At 42.1% G+C, this 18,306-nt stretch overlaps 1 protein-coding gene across 2 annotated transcripts in view; it reads right to left on the reverse strand.

The window, feature by feature from the left end:
• LOC117155840 (UDP-glucosyltransferase 2) overlaps positions 1 to 10,998 on the reverse strand; it is a 29,443-nt gene extending 18,445 nt beyond the window's left edge. Inside the window, exons 1-3 of one of the 2 annotated variants that reach the window (XM_033332284.2) lie at positions 10,347 to 10,998; positions 6,713 to 8,085; positions 572 to 791 (exon numbers count right to left, since the gene is read on the reverse strand). In XM_033332284.2, coding sequence (XP_033188175.1) covers positions 572 to 791; positions 6,713 to 7,835 — 1,343 coding nt within the window. In that variant the 5' untranslated portion in view covers positions 7,836 to 8,085; positions 10,347 to 10,998. Of the gene's footprint in view, positions 1 to 571; positions 792 to 6,712; positions 8,086 to 9,700; positions 9,854 to 10,346 lie in introns of those variants that run through there. The other variant, XM_076620632.1, reaches the window with a different exon arrangement.
• Positions 10,999 to 18,306: the final 7,308 nt, after the last annotated feature.

Consider the following 18,306-nt stretch of genomic DNA (forward strand, 5'->3'; position numbering starts at 1 on the left):
ACCTCCTTTGTCCCCTTTCGTTTCTATTTCTTTCTCCATATATTCCCTATCTTATCTCTACATCTCTGACACATCGACGGTATTCGATACAGCCGAAATTTCACGTGAGAATTTCATAGCTGACACTTTGGACGAGGCTGGATTCGTAAGAGAAATTGATTTATCAGAAGAGGAAAATGAGTGGCCGGGATTCGACTTCCTTGTCACCGCGATCAATCGGTCTGTTATCGTGCCAACGTAGCATTAAATATTCCTATCGATATCATTGGCAGTCTCGACGTTCTAAATTCATCGCATCACTTGCCGGATATCCGTGTCTCCTTGACCGCGGGACGTGCCGATGAAGGTGAAACTAATTACGTCTATTCCACCCATTCATAGCCGCGACTATTGTGACGCGAAGATTTAAATAGCTCAATGATCTTTTAAAAGAAATATTCTCATATTCTTCGTAAAACCTTAAAGTGATCTGCGATTTTACGTGTAAAATTCTACGCTTTTTTTTCTCCCCTGTCTAAATATTATACGCAATCGGACGACATGGACGAATAAACGAGATGAAGAAACGTACCTGGTATTGTTGAATATTTCATCCAAAGTGTGCTTCAAGGTTTGTTCGTTCAGTTTGACGAAATCCACCACCAAAGCGACGCCTCTAGCTTGAGCCGCGATCGCATTCTGGTATTGATCACCGAAGAAAGGCATGAGAACCATTGGAACCCCGCTCTGAACTCCTTCCGACAAACCGAGAAGACCACCGTGTCCAAAGTAACACTTAACGTTTGGATGATCTGTAAAGTAAATAAAAACCTGCTTCAGTTTCGTTCGATGTATTCAGTTTCGTGTATTCGGTCGATTCATTTATAAAACGAGCCATTCAAACTCGCACTTAATGAATCGATCGAAGAGAAACTAAATCGTTTCTCATGGCTGTAAAAGCTGAGCGTCAAAACCAAACCGAAATCAAGCCATACGTCCGTAGAAATCGATTCTCGATATCGGAAATCCATGCCTCGAATTCACCGCGACACGTATATGTATTCTACCCCTTTCTTGTTTCACGATGAAAAGAGGAAGCGTGACGTGTCCCTATTCATAAATATCAAACGTTAGATTTCATTCGATCGCCGTGTAAAATGTAAAATATGAATGATCTCATAGAAAGGAAATCGCTTGGATAACGTTGAGAATACGCGATACAAATGATTAGAGTAGTATGAGTAGTATTTTGGCAGAAATCGGTATAATAAGGCAGAGGTGTACGAGCCCTCGGGAATTTCTCGACTTTAAATAAATCCCAGTGTCGAGTATTCGGCTGAAAAATTCCTGTCGTCCTCGTTTATCGCGAGGAGTCACCCTCTATAAGAGGGCGGTTGCCACATCCCCGTTGCCATACAGGATTCCATACCTCCTCCGGCGTCGATCCTAATGTCAAATTCCATTACCACACGACACCTCCCACCATCTTCTACCCGTTGTAGCAACCCTTCGGTCCCCCGACGCCTAAGTATCCCTTTCCCCTCGCTCTCGATTTGGGTACAGATGTAGACGAGCTGTAGGAGTTACGTTCGCCTTGCAGAACCGTAAGGGTGGTTCAGAGGGGCGAAGGTTCCACGGCAGAGCACCTCTCGAGGTTTCGCGCTCGCTCGATACATCGTCGCATCGGCGCGCGTCGATACGTGACAGAGGATATCTATCGGGGGCTGGTCTGAATTTTTGCGAGCGACATCGGGAATACGACAACCGGAGACCGAGAGAAAATCGGTCGGGCGTTCGCGCGATTTGCTCGAGATTTCCGTCAGCCGCGAGATACATTTTTACGGCGTCGCTGTAACGAGAAAATAACGCCACGGTATTTCCTCGACGATGCTAGCTAGCATCGTGTTTTACGACCGTCGGCAAGCCCACCCCTCCGGAGAATTGATATTTGGCCGTCTATGGGCTGAGCTAGTCGTAAGACCAATGTAATGAGAGCAACGAGCTGTTTCTTATTGTAGGAGAGTACGTGTTGTAATATATCTTGTATCAGGTTGATTATGTTATAAACGATATCGTTGTAAAATAAGAAATATATAAAATAAAAAAGGGGTATTTTATTCGTTCGATTTGAACGATCCGATCATCCGCTAGACGGAAAATTACTGACCTACTAATGGGCTATGTAAAAGAATGTATATCTAAACTTAAGTGGCTTGAACGAAGCTTTAAGAACGAAACTGAAAAACTTTAAGGGAACTGGCGAATCTTTAAAGGCGTTAAGACTGAAAGGTCAGATCTAAGTGACCTTTCACCTTTCACTATGACAAACCATACTCGAGGGATGATGTACGTCGTCTTCTACGAATATCAAATATACGCAAACCCAGAACCGTATCTAGTAGTATTGATATAAGATAAAAATTGATAATTTACCCATTTTGATGAAGTTATCTGAACCGTTGACTCACCGAGAAGATAAGTTTCTGGGACAAATTGAATAGCGATTGGTATTGCTATTGGTATTTGGAATTTCAGCGGTATATCACCAAAGAGTTAGCATTGCCGGACGGTGCGACGGCCTGACTAGTTTAATCCAATAAAATCGTACAAGTAGCAAAGAAGTATACCCTATTCCTTAATGGAAAGCAAGAGGAATAAAGTGGATCTCGATAGAATGATTCCGCTCCTTGTTCCTCGGAGTAATGTAATCTATCGTTTCATCCCTGTCGTTATATCGTTAAATGCGATACTCGAGGGCATTGCGTGTCAACACATCTCCCATACCATCGATATCGTTGCCTCTAAAGTCAATTACATTAGCGAGTTCTATGCGAATTGACAAGATCGATGGCAAACAGGACACAGAACCGTTCCACGATCTAGAATCTAGAACAAGCCTTTGAGTCAATGTATCGCAGATCCTATTTATTCGAATGATCTTCTCCGATTAAACTATCCCGATCTTCGAAAGGGATAAAATTCGCCGATAGCGAGTTTCTCAATTCGAAAGTATAGCTAAATTTGCACGATGCTTTCGCCCGATAGCTCTCCTATCTGTCGTTACAAACTTGCCCGATAAAAGTGCAGTTACCATGGTCGAACGGGGGAGGCTACGTGGCGCCAATTAAAGGACAAGGATTAACGATTTCCACGGTTTTATAAGAACGACCCTTACCGTAAGTTACGAGCGGACTCGTGCACCATTTCGCGTGCGCCGTTTAAAGCGTGCGAAGCAGCAGGGGTAGGAGCAAAGCGTAGCCACAGATCTTATCAAGATCACGAAGACCGTGGGGGATGGCCACTGACCACGCTTGCAAGGAGACGAAGGAAACGGGACCGGGATACACCGATCACGAAGAGAGATAATAAAATTAAAGCTATCGATCCCAGCCTCCGGTCGAGTTGCCGCTAGTTTTAGCTAGATTATCTGACCATCGAGGCTGCCCATCTTGTGCAATCGTCCAGCCATCGAAAAACTCGATCGTTACAGTCTTGACACCGATCTCTCTAAAACAACGTTCGACAACGAACCCTCGATTAATGGTCGTAAATAAGCATCTCGACGATGTACAGTCGTCTCGGAACGAAACAAACATTTGTGGCATTGCGAATAATGCAAGAGAAATTAAAAATATTTTTATAAATGCATCAAAATCAGAATGGCACAGCACAAACGCGAATCTTACAAGCATATTAAATTTGAGCGTAACAAAACTCTTTAAAGCCGTAATCAAAGCAAAATAATTTCATACGCGATATTCATTTGATTGAAATTTGTAATATTTCACGTTGAAAATTTGTAATATAATATCAATATCGAAGGTTTAACTTATTTTTCGATACTGCCATAATAAACGATATAGACATTCCTTACTTGTTTTCCTCTATTTAATAATATGAGAACAAATAATTGTTTTGTTTCTTTCAGTAATATAAGTAAATAAAAGAATATGTTACTAAAATTCACGTTGTTACTAAACATTTATTATCTTTATTTATTCATAGATGTCAATCGTTAACTTATTTTCCAGGCAGACTGTACGTATAATATTGTACGATCGTATAGCGTTAAACAAAACTTACATAATACGCCGATCCATCCATATCCTAAAGTAAGGTTTGATCAGAAGGCAGGGCGGTGTAACGTAACGTAATGTGACGACTAGATGCATGAAAAGGAGGCATAAATGATATTTCGTAATACACATCTACGTCACGAATGATATCGCAGACATCGTGGTTATCTAAATTGTATATTTACGACATACGACGAGCCCGTTGTGAAATTAATAAGAAAATGTACAAGCATATTAGGCATATTATCCCAGTGTTGTGCACGTGTCATTATTCGTGAGAATAAAAAACCCAATATACATAGTCATCTCGATCGCGTATATCGTAATTGCACCCATGACATGACTAACAAAAATTATTTAAAATACGAACAATGGATAAAGATGACTAAGCTTATCTCTGTCGCGCAAGATTATTCGGTGAAATATGACCAACGCACGTGATGTAATTCCACTACGTAAGGAATTTCGTAATCGAACAACAACATCGGACGATGTGTGGCTTTTACACTATCAGAGGAAAAGGTTCACGAGCATGTGTGCGTGATCAAGTAGAGATCGATGACACAAGGCCGACCACGTTAGTATCCAAGTTACAGTATAGAGTTCCATCGCGGAAGAGGATGGAAGAACCGACATGAACAATGCGACACCAAGGATACCTTCGTCGGAGGTTTTAACGGTGATTTATGTTGCCAGCAGGTCGTTAGCGAGTTGCCTAATTAATGTCATTTCACTCGACAGTGGCCAAGAGCTGCGAAACTACTTACTGTTAGAGTTTCGATGGTCCCGTGTCTTCGTTCTTGGCCAACCAATTCGTCGAAAGAACATCCGCGCCAGGGTCTGCTGTATTCGAGACTGACAGGACAGTACGACGTCCTTTAGAAGGATCTCCTTTGGCAACCACATTGATTCCAAGAAGAAATTACTTAAGACTGCCCTTTCGATGCGATAATTACCGCACCCTCGACGAAATAACTACCTTCTAGAAGAAAGCCAAAAGGGAAGACGATCCGAGAACGTGAATGTTCGACTTTGACAACGTTTCAAATCGTTTCCTTCGATGTCCAGGACTGCGTCACGCGGTACGAAATATCATGGATGGTGAAATATTTCACGGAATATTGCATATCACGAGAAACCGATAATTGCTCGAGAGAACGTTATATCAAACGGTAATCACGATTAATCGAATACAAAGAGTCGATCAGGGCCGCGTCGAAAGCGATGTCATCCTACGCGCCGAAATAATTTCGAGATCGAAAAATAATTTGATGTTCAATCATCGACGATGACGCGTGTACGCATAACACATAGGGCATCGATGACGCGAAATCATTTCGAGGTAACGAAAGCTCCTCCTTTATGCATACCGTTTTGAAAGTTTCAAAACCTTTTGATGCTCGGCATCGCGGCCACCGCGCTATGGCAAATATCGGCTCGCTGCCTCACCCAAAATACGCTTCCTATATTTCGCCGCGATTTCCAAGGGCCGTTTCGATTAGCTCGATCCAGCGGCATGGAATTTCAATTTCGATTCCTAGTACCGATCCATTTCTCGCGCAACGTCGCGTCGTTGCATGATCTGTACGCCGCACCGTTGAGCAAACCGATTCCAACACGATTTATAACGCGATCTATAAGCTTGCTATATCCAACGCGCCGTGTAAAAGGCAATGCTCTAGCTTCGATGAGAAGAAAGTGGAAGAAGAAAAATGGAGTAACAGTCTAAATAGAAGCGATCGAGAGAAGAAACAACGCGTTCATGCGATCCACTCGACCGTTGATAATGGCACAAGTGGCAATGCTGACTCGCAAAATTCCAAATGGGAGAAGCGTTAAATAAACAGTTTAAATCTTTCGACTGTATCAGGCGCACAAAGATAAATCGACCTTGTAATTCGTTGAATCTAATTTATTTATCGACCACTTATGAACGACAATGGCAAAAGGTTCGTAAGTAAGACGTTTCTAGATTTCGACCCACGCTTCAATATATGCAATCGCCGTCAAACTGCTCACTGTAATTATGCATATCGTGTCAAAGCTGTGGAACAAGGTAAAAATGAAAATTAACGTGCACGCGACGAAAAATTTGAACGAGACATTCGAATTCGTTAGCGTGCCGATACAGTTCGGAAAACGCAGGCATGCGAATAACCGGATAATTTTAATGGAACAAACAATGATTCATTGTTTATCTCGTTCAACGACAAGTAGCTTGTATATTGTTATGCAACGACGAAACGTCGCATTGTAAAGCCTATATCTGATAACGATCATATAGAAGTTTCCTTTGTATTGGAATAAAATGGAAAATGCGGATAAACCCTTTAGAGGCGAAAGCTCTCTACAGTTTTTGTAAAATTATACTGTTCCAGTAAGGAGCAACCTATTAGAAAACGTAGAGACCTATCGATGAAACGTGATTCTAATGCCCGCGTATCAACGAAACGAGCATCGCGTACGCTCGCATCGAACACGATACTACAAGTCGTTACTTTCACATAATACTAGGCTGACTTTTGCCGCTCTATTATCCCGCTATAGGTTACTCCAAATACCATTTCCAAATATCGTAGTAATAATATGTAACTATCAGTGAAGACTAGAAAAACATAGCAAAAAAAGATAATAAGGGAATAAAGTACCATACTTACTCAATATGTCGTACTGAGGCAGCCACTTCTCTATAAGGACGTTATTGGAATTATCCAATCCAGAATTATCCGGTATGCCATCCACTTCCCATTTCCAAATCACTTTTCGAGGTATAGAGGTAAAAACTTTGATAAACACTTTCAATTTGTCCTCCGGCATCGAGGCCGTCTTCACCATCGAGCCGAGATTAAAATACAAGACACCTTCGTGAGCTTCGTCCAAAAACTTTTTAATTTTCGGTGGCAAGGGTTTCACTTTCGGTGAGATGTGAATTCCACCGATCTCGATCACATTCGGCGGGAACGAGATAGCACCGTGAACAGAATAATGCGTATTGACGAACATGAGTGATGCGTTGTTACTGATCGATTTCAAATCCGGAATTCCCGGACCGTAAAATTCGTTTGCCACGGAGTAATCGCGCCAATTGAACAGCGTGCGGAATACCATCGTTGTTACGAATGCCGATACCGCGTTTATCATTCTTTGGAAAAAGTTCATTGGCCTTGGCAATCGAGTAAACATCGACGGTATGTAACTGGCTTCGTTTGAGACTCCTAAATCATCGATGGCCCATGCCATCAACTGATGAGTGGATATTTGTATAAAAGGCACGTTAAACTTGTGTACCAGCACCATGAAACAGTTTGTATTGAAGCTCTCGACAAGCATCAGATCGAACTTCTTCCCAGAGTCGACCAACTGTTTTACTTCTGGATTCTTCAGGGCAATATCGCAAACCAGTCCCGACATAGTGTACAGCATGTATAAATCAGTAAATATTTGAAAGTAGGGACTGTCAATCGCATGTAGATCGACCACGTTTACAAACACACCGAGTTTCTCATTTCGCAGACTAATATCCTTGTAAGTGGGCAAAGGTTCCTCCGCGATCGCCTTCTCAGTTCTTGGAAAATGAGAAATTACCGTCAGCTCGTGACCTCGACGGCTTAGCTCCTCAAGAAGCGGTTTGAACACGTCAAAATGACTCTTACCGAGGTGAGCAAAGACTGCCAAGATTTTCAGCTGCTTCTTTGGCACCGTGGAATTATTAGCGTCTGAACAAGACGTTAGAACCACCAGGAAAAGTAAAAAAATAATTCGGTTTCCAGTAATCCACATGATTGAACAGTTTCTGGTTCTCGCTAGGACTCAGACACACGCACACTAACTTTCTTCTTCTTCGAAAGATGATCGGTACTCTGACGGACTACTATTCGAGAACTGGCTATATGTATATCCCTCCTCTTCTACCGACGTCAGATTCGCCGCTGAATCCACAGATCCCACTACAAAACCTGTGTCACTTCGAACAGTTCTATTTCTTTTTAACGGGAGTTCCAATTTAATTTGACCATGACCTCGACTTTATCTACAAACGAAATTAACGAGTATATCACATGCTTGTTAACTCGATATGACATTTCATTCTTTTCTTTTTTCTTTTTTTTATTATTCACAAGTATATAACACTTTAGTGTACAATTCGATTAGAAATCGTTTATGCGTAACAATGTTCTATTAATATCATAGATATTTGAAAGAGGATGGTAAACAAAAAAAGTCTATCGAATGACGAAATTTATTGACGTTTACTATTATGCGGTTAACTACTGTTACTTCCGAATAACGTTAACGTTTTTAATTTAAAGAAGTACAGTATTTTGGGACACGCGGCGATATTCAATATTTTATCTACTAATTTGACAAACCTAATTTGTCTACGATCAGAGGATAAATAAATTTAATTCATTTTGCATGTCCAAGAAATTGTAATCACATATTGCTGATATCATGATATATCATGATGATATCGTATAATACTGACATGAAGATCAAACATGTGAAGCTGTACACATTAACAATATAGAATTTTCAATGTATTAATAACTCTAAAAAATCCAGAAGCTTTATTAAATAAATCCAAAGTTTTAAATGCACTGCCATTCGGTTACGGTTTGACGAAACGTCGATACCAGTATCGTGAATATTATCTACTGTAAACATTAGCATTAAAAACATTTTATGTTGTTGTTAAAACATAATAGACATAATAATTTTATAATTGCAGTTGTTATTTGCATAGTTGAAGCTATCCATATGACTTATTGCAAAAAGCGATATTTTCGTTATCGACTTGTCACAGTCCAAATTCCAAATGTAGAACTATGTACTTGTTATTTACAGAATTAAACCTATGGTTCACTTTGCCGTCCCACATATAAAAAATTGAAAATCGATTAGATATCGATATGATAAGGAATGCAAAAGTGGACTGGGAAGTGATTACTTGTCACACTGTTCGTACGCGCCTGACATTTACGTAATAGATCAGGCTTATGACGCAATCTGCAACGACTAACGATGATTCGCTATTCCGGGCTTACAGCTGCAGTTGCAATTAGAAGCTTAAAAGAGTTCATGGTACCACGTATCTCGATTATGTATGGATAAATGACAGCGTGCATGTTCTCTAACGTTTCCCTGTTACACGCTTGCTATTGCGACCTTCGTGTTAACGCGATAAGAATGTTGAAACTTGTACAATGTTTCGGAAGTGTTACGAGAAAACTCTAAGATCATTCGAATGATTTGAAAGAATTATCTCTCCTCAAAATAGCAGTGACATCCGTCAAAATGAAGATGATTTACGGAAATAAAGATATAGTAGCAGCAGATACGCTCAATTGGAAAAAGGAACTTATCAGCTTTAACTACTTCTTTGATATATGTACATATTCGGAAAAATACTCAGAAGAAATACGAGCAAACGATTATCGCGTTCTGCGTATCGTATGTACCTTAATCGTAAAAATATTTTTCCAAGGTAAACATAAATAAAATTCCAAGATAATAATTCTATAATTGCAATACTTCGAGTAATTTATATAGTCAGTGCACCGACTGTGACAGTTCTACGATACGTGGGGGTCAAACGAACGCGTACGAAAGATCAATGTTTGGTGGACTAACTATGTTCGACTTACCTCGACAATTGATCAATCTCTACTAGCACAACCGACGTAACGCGCGCTGCTCACGAAGAGTATTTATAGAGATGGACATTGAACATTAACCAAAACGACATTTCAACGTTTGAACCATCGGTTCACAATGCAAAACTCGACGCGTATTTTCAAAGGCGCCACGATGGATTCTCTAAAAAAAGATATTTATAATAAGATCCCGCATATACCTAATAGATGAATCACGACTCTCTGTAGTATTAAAAGCCTTCATTCGTTGTTAGGTATTTTCTCGTGGAATTTCAACCCGTTCGGTACGCCGCAATGGCTATCCGACTTCGTTTGTCCTTCGCTCGCGACGCGAATAAATTCGTTGGATCGCGGAACAACAGGTAGAGGCTCGTTAAAATGTACATCGTGGCTGATGGTTTTATTAAATTAGCGACGAACGGTTTCTTCGTCGATTCGATTTAAAAGCAGAGGCTACAACACACGCTGGCCGCAGTCGCGAGGCAAAGTAAAGCACGCGAAGGCAGAGACGACTCGATTCCCTTGATCCAACGGCACAGCGTTCTCTGTGTCACGTGCTTCTGTATTTTACTTTTTCCCGCTTTTTCGGCTTTCTCGCTCGACCGTATTACGTTGTAACGGCACTTTAGTTAATTACCTTGGAGCACCAATGGAACCAACCCTCCACTGTACGCCCACTCTTTATGCATATCCCTCTCTACTTCGTTTCTCCTTCGAGTGGTTTTCGATACTCTTCACTTTGTACTGTCCCCGATAATTCCACTCCGTGAAGCACGATTCCAGACAGGTAAATACGAAATACGAGAAAAGAAAAATATATGTATATAAATATAAACTACATATATGTATAAAAATATAGATTTTTCTTTGGTATTTTTCCCAAAGGTCTTACCTCTACCACCCTCCCTTCGGGCCTTATCGTTCCGGTGACTCGCTTTCTTTAATTTTCCACTTGTCGTTCCACTTTCCGCTTTCTTTGTTCCATCCTAGTAGCAATCTAAAATAAACAATCTTGGATGCTACACAGTTTGCCGATAATCGATCGAATGTTTGTATAACCATAGTAAACTCGCGACTTGGAAAAATCCATCGTAACGTTGCAACAATTCGGGAAAACAATTTAAATTGCCGGATATCTTTCGACCTCGCGAGCTGTTTCGTTTATTTTACATTAAGCTCCGTTCACACGAGCCACCGTTTCATAATGCTGGATGCTCAATGTAATTTCACGCCTCTGGCATAATTCTGTTTTGCTACGAGCGATTCGACGAGATCAACGAACTCGGTTTCAATTTCTAATTTTCTTCGGTTTCAAGAGGAAAATAACGTCGTATCGGTGGAATATTTGCGATTATCTGGATCGTTGACAAGGAACGCGCGCTGCACGCCAACCGACTCCTACATATTCCACAGAGAACTCAAAATTCGCTGACGCCCGTGGTGACACAAAATCACACGCGAGACATATATCCAGAACCAGGCCAAAGACTCGCAAGCTCGACATAATATTCCCCGAATCTCGAAATTCGCGTATCGAAACGGCTTTTATCATCTCAATGATTTGGAAGAGCGATTCTATTGATTTCTCCTCTCCTACCGATAAACCACCACAAAATACAAAGACATTAAAGTAACGAGAAAATATTTTACACCACTTGCTCTGACTAAGAAAAGAACTGGAACTAACGACAGCGAAACGAATGTCCGATCTGCGAAACAGGGTTGTGTTCCGAACTACCTAACGTTGTATTTATGAAGTCCCAGCAGCGAAGAAGCCCGCGCCATAAATTCCCCATCGAAATCTCTTAATCCCAAGCACTGAGCACCCTCGTCGCAAACGGGGGCAGTCGATAACGAATCCAGCAAATCAAAATAAACGATACCGTGCCGCGAATATCCGTCGTGAAGCGTGCCTCGAAATTGATGCCTACCGCTCTGTCCTGTTACACGAGCCAAAACGCGATAAACCTCTCGATTCAGTTTGTTCCCGTGACGTACAAATTTTCTAGAAACTCGTGATGGCCAGTGGCCTTCGTTGTGGTCGTCGGTACAAGAATAGAGAAAATTGCAACCTCTCAAATGGACCAACCATGCCAATGGTTTGCCAGAGGATGTAGGTAATTGGCTGAACCCCATCGTTCCTTCGTCCCATTCTTTATCCTTTCTTCCGTTCTTTTCTTCCTATTTTTTCTCCTTTTTTCCCCCCGTTTGTCTCTTTCCCGGCCTTTTTGTGGTCATTTTCTCATGAGGAGGAAACGTCGATGCGCACTGGAGGAAACGAAAAGGAATAGTCAGAAAGTCAGGTATTTTTTAGTTACGCACAGCGAATACAAACAAAGAGAATTCGAGCATCGGTCGGTTTGCGTTGTTTAATTCATGAATTCGCCAGCGGCAACCCGGCTGCAGTCAGGTGGGGAAAATTATCTACAAATTACCGGCAAGGACGGTGCCAAAAGCGAGGCCACGAAACGTGCTAATCTACGAACGTTTCATCGGCTCGAAACAATCTCTTTCGAAAAGGTAGAGGATGAGAGAGGAAAAAAAAGCGAGAAAAAAGAAGTATTGCGTTAATCCGATGCGGAAATATCCGAGATCTGCGTTCATAATGCGCGCACGAATTGATCGGATATCCGTGATGCGAACGAACTAGCGAACCGACGCTCATATTGACTTTTAATTTAGAAGCGCGATCGCGTCGATACGATTCGGCAGATTTTATCGGGACTCGTTGCTAACTACTGTTTATCAAACACTAACGAAATCGTTCGCCTGAATACCTAACATAATTGGAGATCTCTCGGCTGGAATCGAAACACGCGTGAATTTTAACGAGAATGGCTTCCACGTGGGTTCATATTCCGCGTGCAACCTTCGCCGACGCGAGGACAAAAAGATAATACACGCGAAACAAAGACCGTTTGTGTCTAAAGTAAAAAAACTAACGCATCGCTGGATACGTTTCTATAGGTCGTTTCGAGTGAAAAATATCGCGTCAATGCGTATCCAATTCGCGATAATGTAGGAACGGAGGATAGGCAAAGAATCGACTCGATATTACGACTCACACGGATAGGTTCGGCGTTACACAAAGCTCGATGGCATCAGACTTTTTCCTTTGCAACTCCAACTTTTTCGTGCACTTCCCTTTGCCTTTCCTTTCTCATTCATTCCTGTGCATTTTCATTCCCTTTCCCCGATGCGTTTCGACCTATCTTCTTACATTTCACACCTGCCTTGTCAAACATCTTTCATCTCGTACTCGAGAGACTAGAACGATTACTGGAAGATTGAAGTATGAAATCATTAAAACAGTCGCTCAGTAAGAATTACGATATTACGTACACGTTTCCCATCGAAACGTGTGTTTCACATACCGATATTTAGCGTATTGTTTTCTCTGATATATCCTGTAGGGGCACCTGTAGCCTGAATCGAGCTAACGTAGAGAAATTAATAATCCTCTGTGTATTCCGTTGAGAAAAGGGTGCCGGAGTATTTTCGCGAACTGCAAATGGCGCTCGGTGGCTTCTTTTCCCACGCGGTGCTTCCCTCCGTGGCGTTCCTTCTGTCCTTTTCTCACTCGTCCGCCTGGTGTTCCCTCATAAAAGTTAATAAGCCGGCTGGCTGGGTTCGTCGATCCCGTGGAAATTGCGGGAGACCAAACACGCCTTCCTCGCGACATTTTATACGTCTATTCTATTCGTCGTTACGACCAACCTTCTCCCCCCTGTTGCACTGTTTTTCACCCCCTTTCCTTGTCGTTTCTCTCTTTTTTCGCCAGTGTTTCTTCTGCTGCTCTTCCCTGTGTGCACGCGCATCTACACGCTGACACACGATCGACCCTTCCTCCTCCCCTGGAAAGGGTGACACGCGTAAAAGTAGACAAGCTCGAGTTGCAAAATCCACTCTAGCGGTGAGAACGAGCGGCTAAGCCACTTCCCGCTAATGACACTCGAACAGAACGAAATTTCTGCGGTAAAATCTCGTGAAAGTGGAGATCCTCTGTTTTTAAAAGCAGTCTATCGACGAACCAAGGTTCATCAACATTGTGCAACACGAGGCTAATGTTCTCTTAATTGTCTCTTCCGTTGCAACTGCAACTGTCTTAATTTACTCGCGTTAAGTGGTTAACAGTTGTGCTTGTATAATTATATTTAGAGCGCGTGTATACGGCGCAGTTAACGCAATGTTTATGCTCAAGATACTTGGAACTTGTTAGTTGACAGAAACGTTAAAATTCGTCTCATAGTTCGTTACAACTTAGCTTACTTACTACTTGGCTGGATATTTTTTAAGAAACATAAAATATTATTCTGACGACAGGCGTCTCTGCGTCAATAGGCTCAATTAGATGTTTTAATTCGTAACTTTGCGATATAAAGGAGACTGTTCTAATTTTAACAGACAATAAAACTTTATTACTCTTTGAGAGACTCTCGGTCTGTTACGGTCAGGGCTGGAAATTTCTTCGTAGAACTATTTCACGCGATTAGTGGTACGTGACGAAATGAGCTTAACGCGTACCATCCTTTGATTCTCCCTTTCTCGTTTCTTTGATTTCACTCGGCAACGGTAACTACCATCCATTCAAAAATTTAATCCACGGGTCGCGCTTTGATCATACGACGGAATCGATGAGCATAGCCAACATCGAATCACGTCGCCCCGCGCCTCCCTGGCTCGCTTTAATCATTTAAAGGAGCTTGATTCGCTCCTTCCACTAATTCGACTAACCCCTGCGGCCGTCCAGCTGCTCGTTTCCTGCTACCATCGAATTGATCGTTTCAATTTACCAAATACAAATGTGACAAGCTTTTAATTTATTATTTAAATGATTCTCCGTTGAACGTGGCGGCACGGTAACTGCAAAAGTCATTACGGAATGAAATGCAAGTTTGCGCCGCTTATACCGCTTGTTTCTCTGTTTATACCATTTTCCTGACAAAATATCCGACGATATCACGTGGGGTTATTAAAAGCTCCGCGGCGGTAGATCGCAATTTCAATAATACCGCTTTAAGCTCGTCGCGAACATGCCTCGAAGAAGCGTCGCTTCTGGCACAGAACGGTCGCCAGCCAATTTATTATTCCGGAGGTATACAACGCACGCCCAGCTAGCCAGATGTGGCCCATCGACGCAAATTACGCGAGCCGCGACGATATTTCTCCAAAAATTGCAACGGCCACGTCGTCGTTCCACGCTCCATCTTTCGCCACCCTCAACTGTGGCGGTATCGTGCGTTTTATTAGACATTACAATAACGTATGCATGAAAATTTCAGTAAGACGCATTTCCGCAAAAATTGCGCGCAACGTTGGAACGTCCTGCTTGGATGCACGATAACAAGCGAGAGGGGAGGGGGTAGTTTTTATTAAAAACGCGCGACACGAGGAAAGGATAGGATCAACGCGATATAGCTTTATTATCGCGGCTTTTAATATCTCTCGAGAACGAGATGCGTTTAATCCGCCCGATGCTACCAGGTCGCGTAGAACGCGATCGTTGACCGGCCTTGATTTCGTTGATCTAAGTGCAATTGTGCAAAGCCGTCGAAAATCAGACTAACGCGTTAATAGAAACCGGCTAATATTTTTTCGTGGTTCAAGCGTAATCTCGTAGACCAATTACATTATTAGTAACTCCAAAGATAATATTTGTATGTATATTTATGTCGTTGTCTTAATTACTGGAGCTCGTGGCTTCCCATTGAAACATTTTTGTAAAATTACCCGCGAATGTGTTGAAATAGGCATCGATCGAATTATCAATTTACTCACAATTTTACTTTTACTACTCTTGTAATCGCAAATCTTCCATCTTGTTGCGAAAATGGACGGAAAATCAAAGAGGAAATCTTGTAACGATCGCTTGTAATGAAATCGCGTCGTATCTGCGGATTTGGCAGACGAGAGGAAAGAAATTGAAATACGAAGTAAAGAGGAATCGTAACGACACCCAGACGGAATCTGTTCCCGTTCAATTATTTTAATGCATACCGTCGGTCGCGAACCAAGAAAGCGCTTTTTTTCTCCACAAGCAGGCCCAACGTTTGATCTTTGGTTCTCGGTAAACGTTCGAGAGTTATGCGCTCAAGAGAGAGAAGGGGAAAAACGAAAGGCAAGATCGCTGTTGGAGAAGGAAAGATGCAAAAAGAGGAAGAGAAAATCGTCACAAAGATCGAGCGGGAGAGAAAAAGAGGAGGCTAGAAACACAGGAAAATAGAGAGGGTTGCCGAGAGGCCGAAGAGACGTATGACTCCCAGGGGAAATTTAGGTGCGACCTCCATGTATCACGGAAGCTACCGTAAGTAGCTACGTAACCGACGTACGTACACAACATACTCTCGCGATCCTACATGTACGCGGGTTGTACACGCGCGGACAGAGACCACGGTTGCACGCGGCAGCCACCCTAAGTGTGCTACCAGCGATTTGCCCAATCGGGAAATCGCCGCGTAAACTGTAAACGACGCACAAAACGTTCGAGCTAGCAAATTGCTCGGCACAAAAGCGAGATTTACAGAAACCACCAAGCTACCTGGATGACAGAGAAATCGCTACACAGGGTCTAGTCTCCCCAAGGATCATACAATGTCCTTGTATCGCGCGTTTGCCGAAGGTGAAAATTGCTCGTGTCTCTCGTATTTGCTTAATGTTATGGTTTAACATGGTGTCAGAGTATCATTGAATACTTAATGCTCGGAAGAAAGGATTTCTAAAGGAGAAAATGAGCTAGCGCCGGTTACCACGTAAAAGAAATGGAAATGGAATTGGACGATTACGCCAGCAAAAACGATGACTCGCCTGGAAAGTGCATTTCTCGAAAAAATTTCCATCGGTGTAAAAGAATAGATCACGTGGCGTTGAAAAGCTCTCTTGGCGCGCTATAAAAATCCGCTATCAGATCGCTTTCCACTCGAGGGGCGTGAAGCACGTATAATGGCGGGTAGCCGCGTTTTCCACGGATGCAAACCGGTGAACGGTCTACAGCCACGCGTGCGAGTAGGTGTAAAACCGAGCAATGACTACACCCCTACACCTCCGCTGTTACTAGGAAATTCTCTCCATCTCTCTCTCCTCTTTTCGTCTCTGCCATGAAACACGAATACCTTCAGCGATTTCGTTAATTTTGAACGCGCAACCAGATTTTCGGTATTCCACTCGATTTTAGATAAAATTGACCAAAGAGACGAATTTCTCCTTTTCACCCGATAAATTATTCGTGAATATCGTTTTAACTCGACACCCACTCGAACGCCTGAGATGACCCTACAAAAAAAAATGGATATAAAATACTGTTTGCAGTTTACACCGCGTGTGTGACAGAAATGAATAATACTCGACCTCCAATGACGATAATCGGTTTTATCAGATACAAAAATAGAAGATTGGAACATCAAACGAACAGTGAACACAAAGTGAACCTCATCCCCATCGTTGGCGATAGTCTTCTTTCTTCGTCGGGCATCGAACACGAAGATTTCGTGGCTGCGAGAGAAGAGGAGAAATGGTAATAAAATCGATGCCCTGGATCTGTCGTCGGTTTGTAATTGAATCAAATTAATCACCCTCGTCGACCTCGAGTCCACACTCTTCTCATCGTTGTAGGAGCGCGCCGCTTACCATCTCCAATTAATAGCAGAAAGCTGCACGTTTCGTTGGAACTTTATAAAACGAATCCAATTACGAGCGACCGTTTGTCAAAGGCTCAAAGCCACGGAAAGTTTCACCTCGGTTCGGAAATGACGTCGCCCGCCTGTTTTTCTTCCCTCCGTCTCTGTCAATAGGAATAAACGAGAAGCCGACGGACGCGCGGCCGACCCGCCATTAGCTTTAAAAGATACTCAGAAAATCGTATAATCAAGTGTACCGTCTGTTTACCACGTCTGGCTACAGTCGATCGTGTATTTCATAAATATTCTCGGCTTGTATTGATGGAAGTTGCAAAATAAATTCATAGGATTCGTGTTAATCGGAGAAAGTCTGTTGGTGGCAAGTGTCCCCTTTCGTTGATTAAATACAAGAAAATAAATAAACGTCCTGTCAAGGATCGTCCTACATTTCGATACGGTGAACTCCTAGAGCCTCTCACCGATTCCCTAAACTAGCACGTATCACGAATCTGACCGCGAGCAATAGGGCAGCAATTCTGCCTATTTAGGTAAACATCTCGACTGCTAAATTAATTATGCTTTCTGAAAGTACATGTTATTCTATATATCGGCAATTTATGTGGATGAAGAAGTACAGGAAAGTTAACAGTCCTTGATGATCCCTTAAATGGTTCCTGGCTTTCAGAATGCACTCTTATGATACCGTAAGTAGAAAAGTGCCGTCTATACACAGACAATGCGGTATTAGAAGTTGTATAAGATGCTGTTTGTTTTTTAAACTAAGCACTGATTTAATTTTTAAAATTACGAACTTTCTCATAATGAACGAACGTCAAAATTTAACAAGAAACTTGTGATGTTATAAATGTAATAAAAATAAAAAACCGAAAATATCTGTTTAATCTATTTTCCCTATGCTCTTTACTAAACAAACTGAATGGATTTCATACAATGGTTAAAGTTTACTCGTGCTTCGTGTAGGGA

This window comes from Bombus vancouverensis, chromosome 8 (genome assembly GCF_051014615.1).
Source record: "Bombus vancouverensis nearcticus chromosome 8, iyBomVanc1_principal, whole genome shotgun sequence".
Classification (NCBI taxonomy): Eukaryota; Metazoa; Arthropoda; class Insecta; order Hymenoptera; family Apidae; genus Bombus; species Bombus vancouverensis.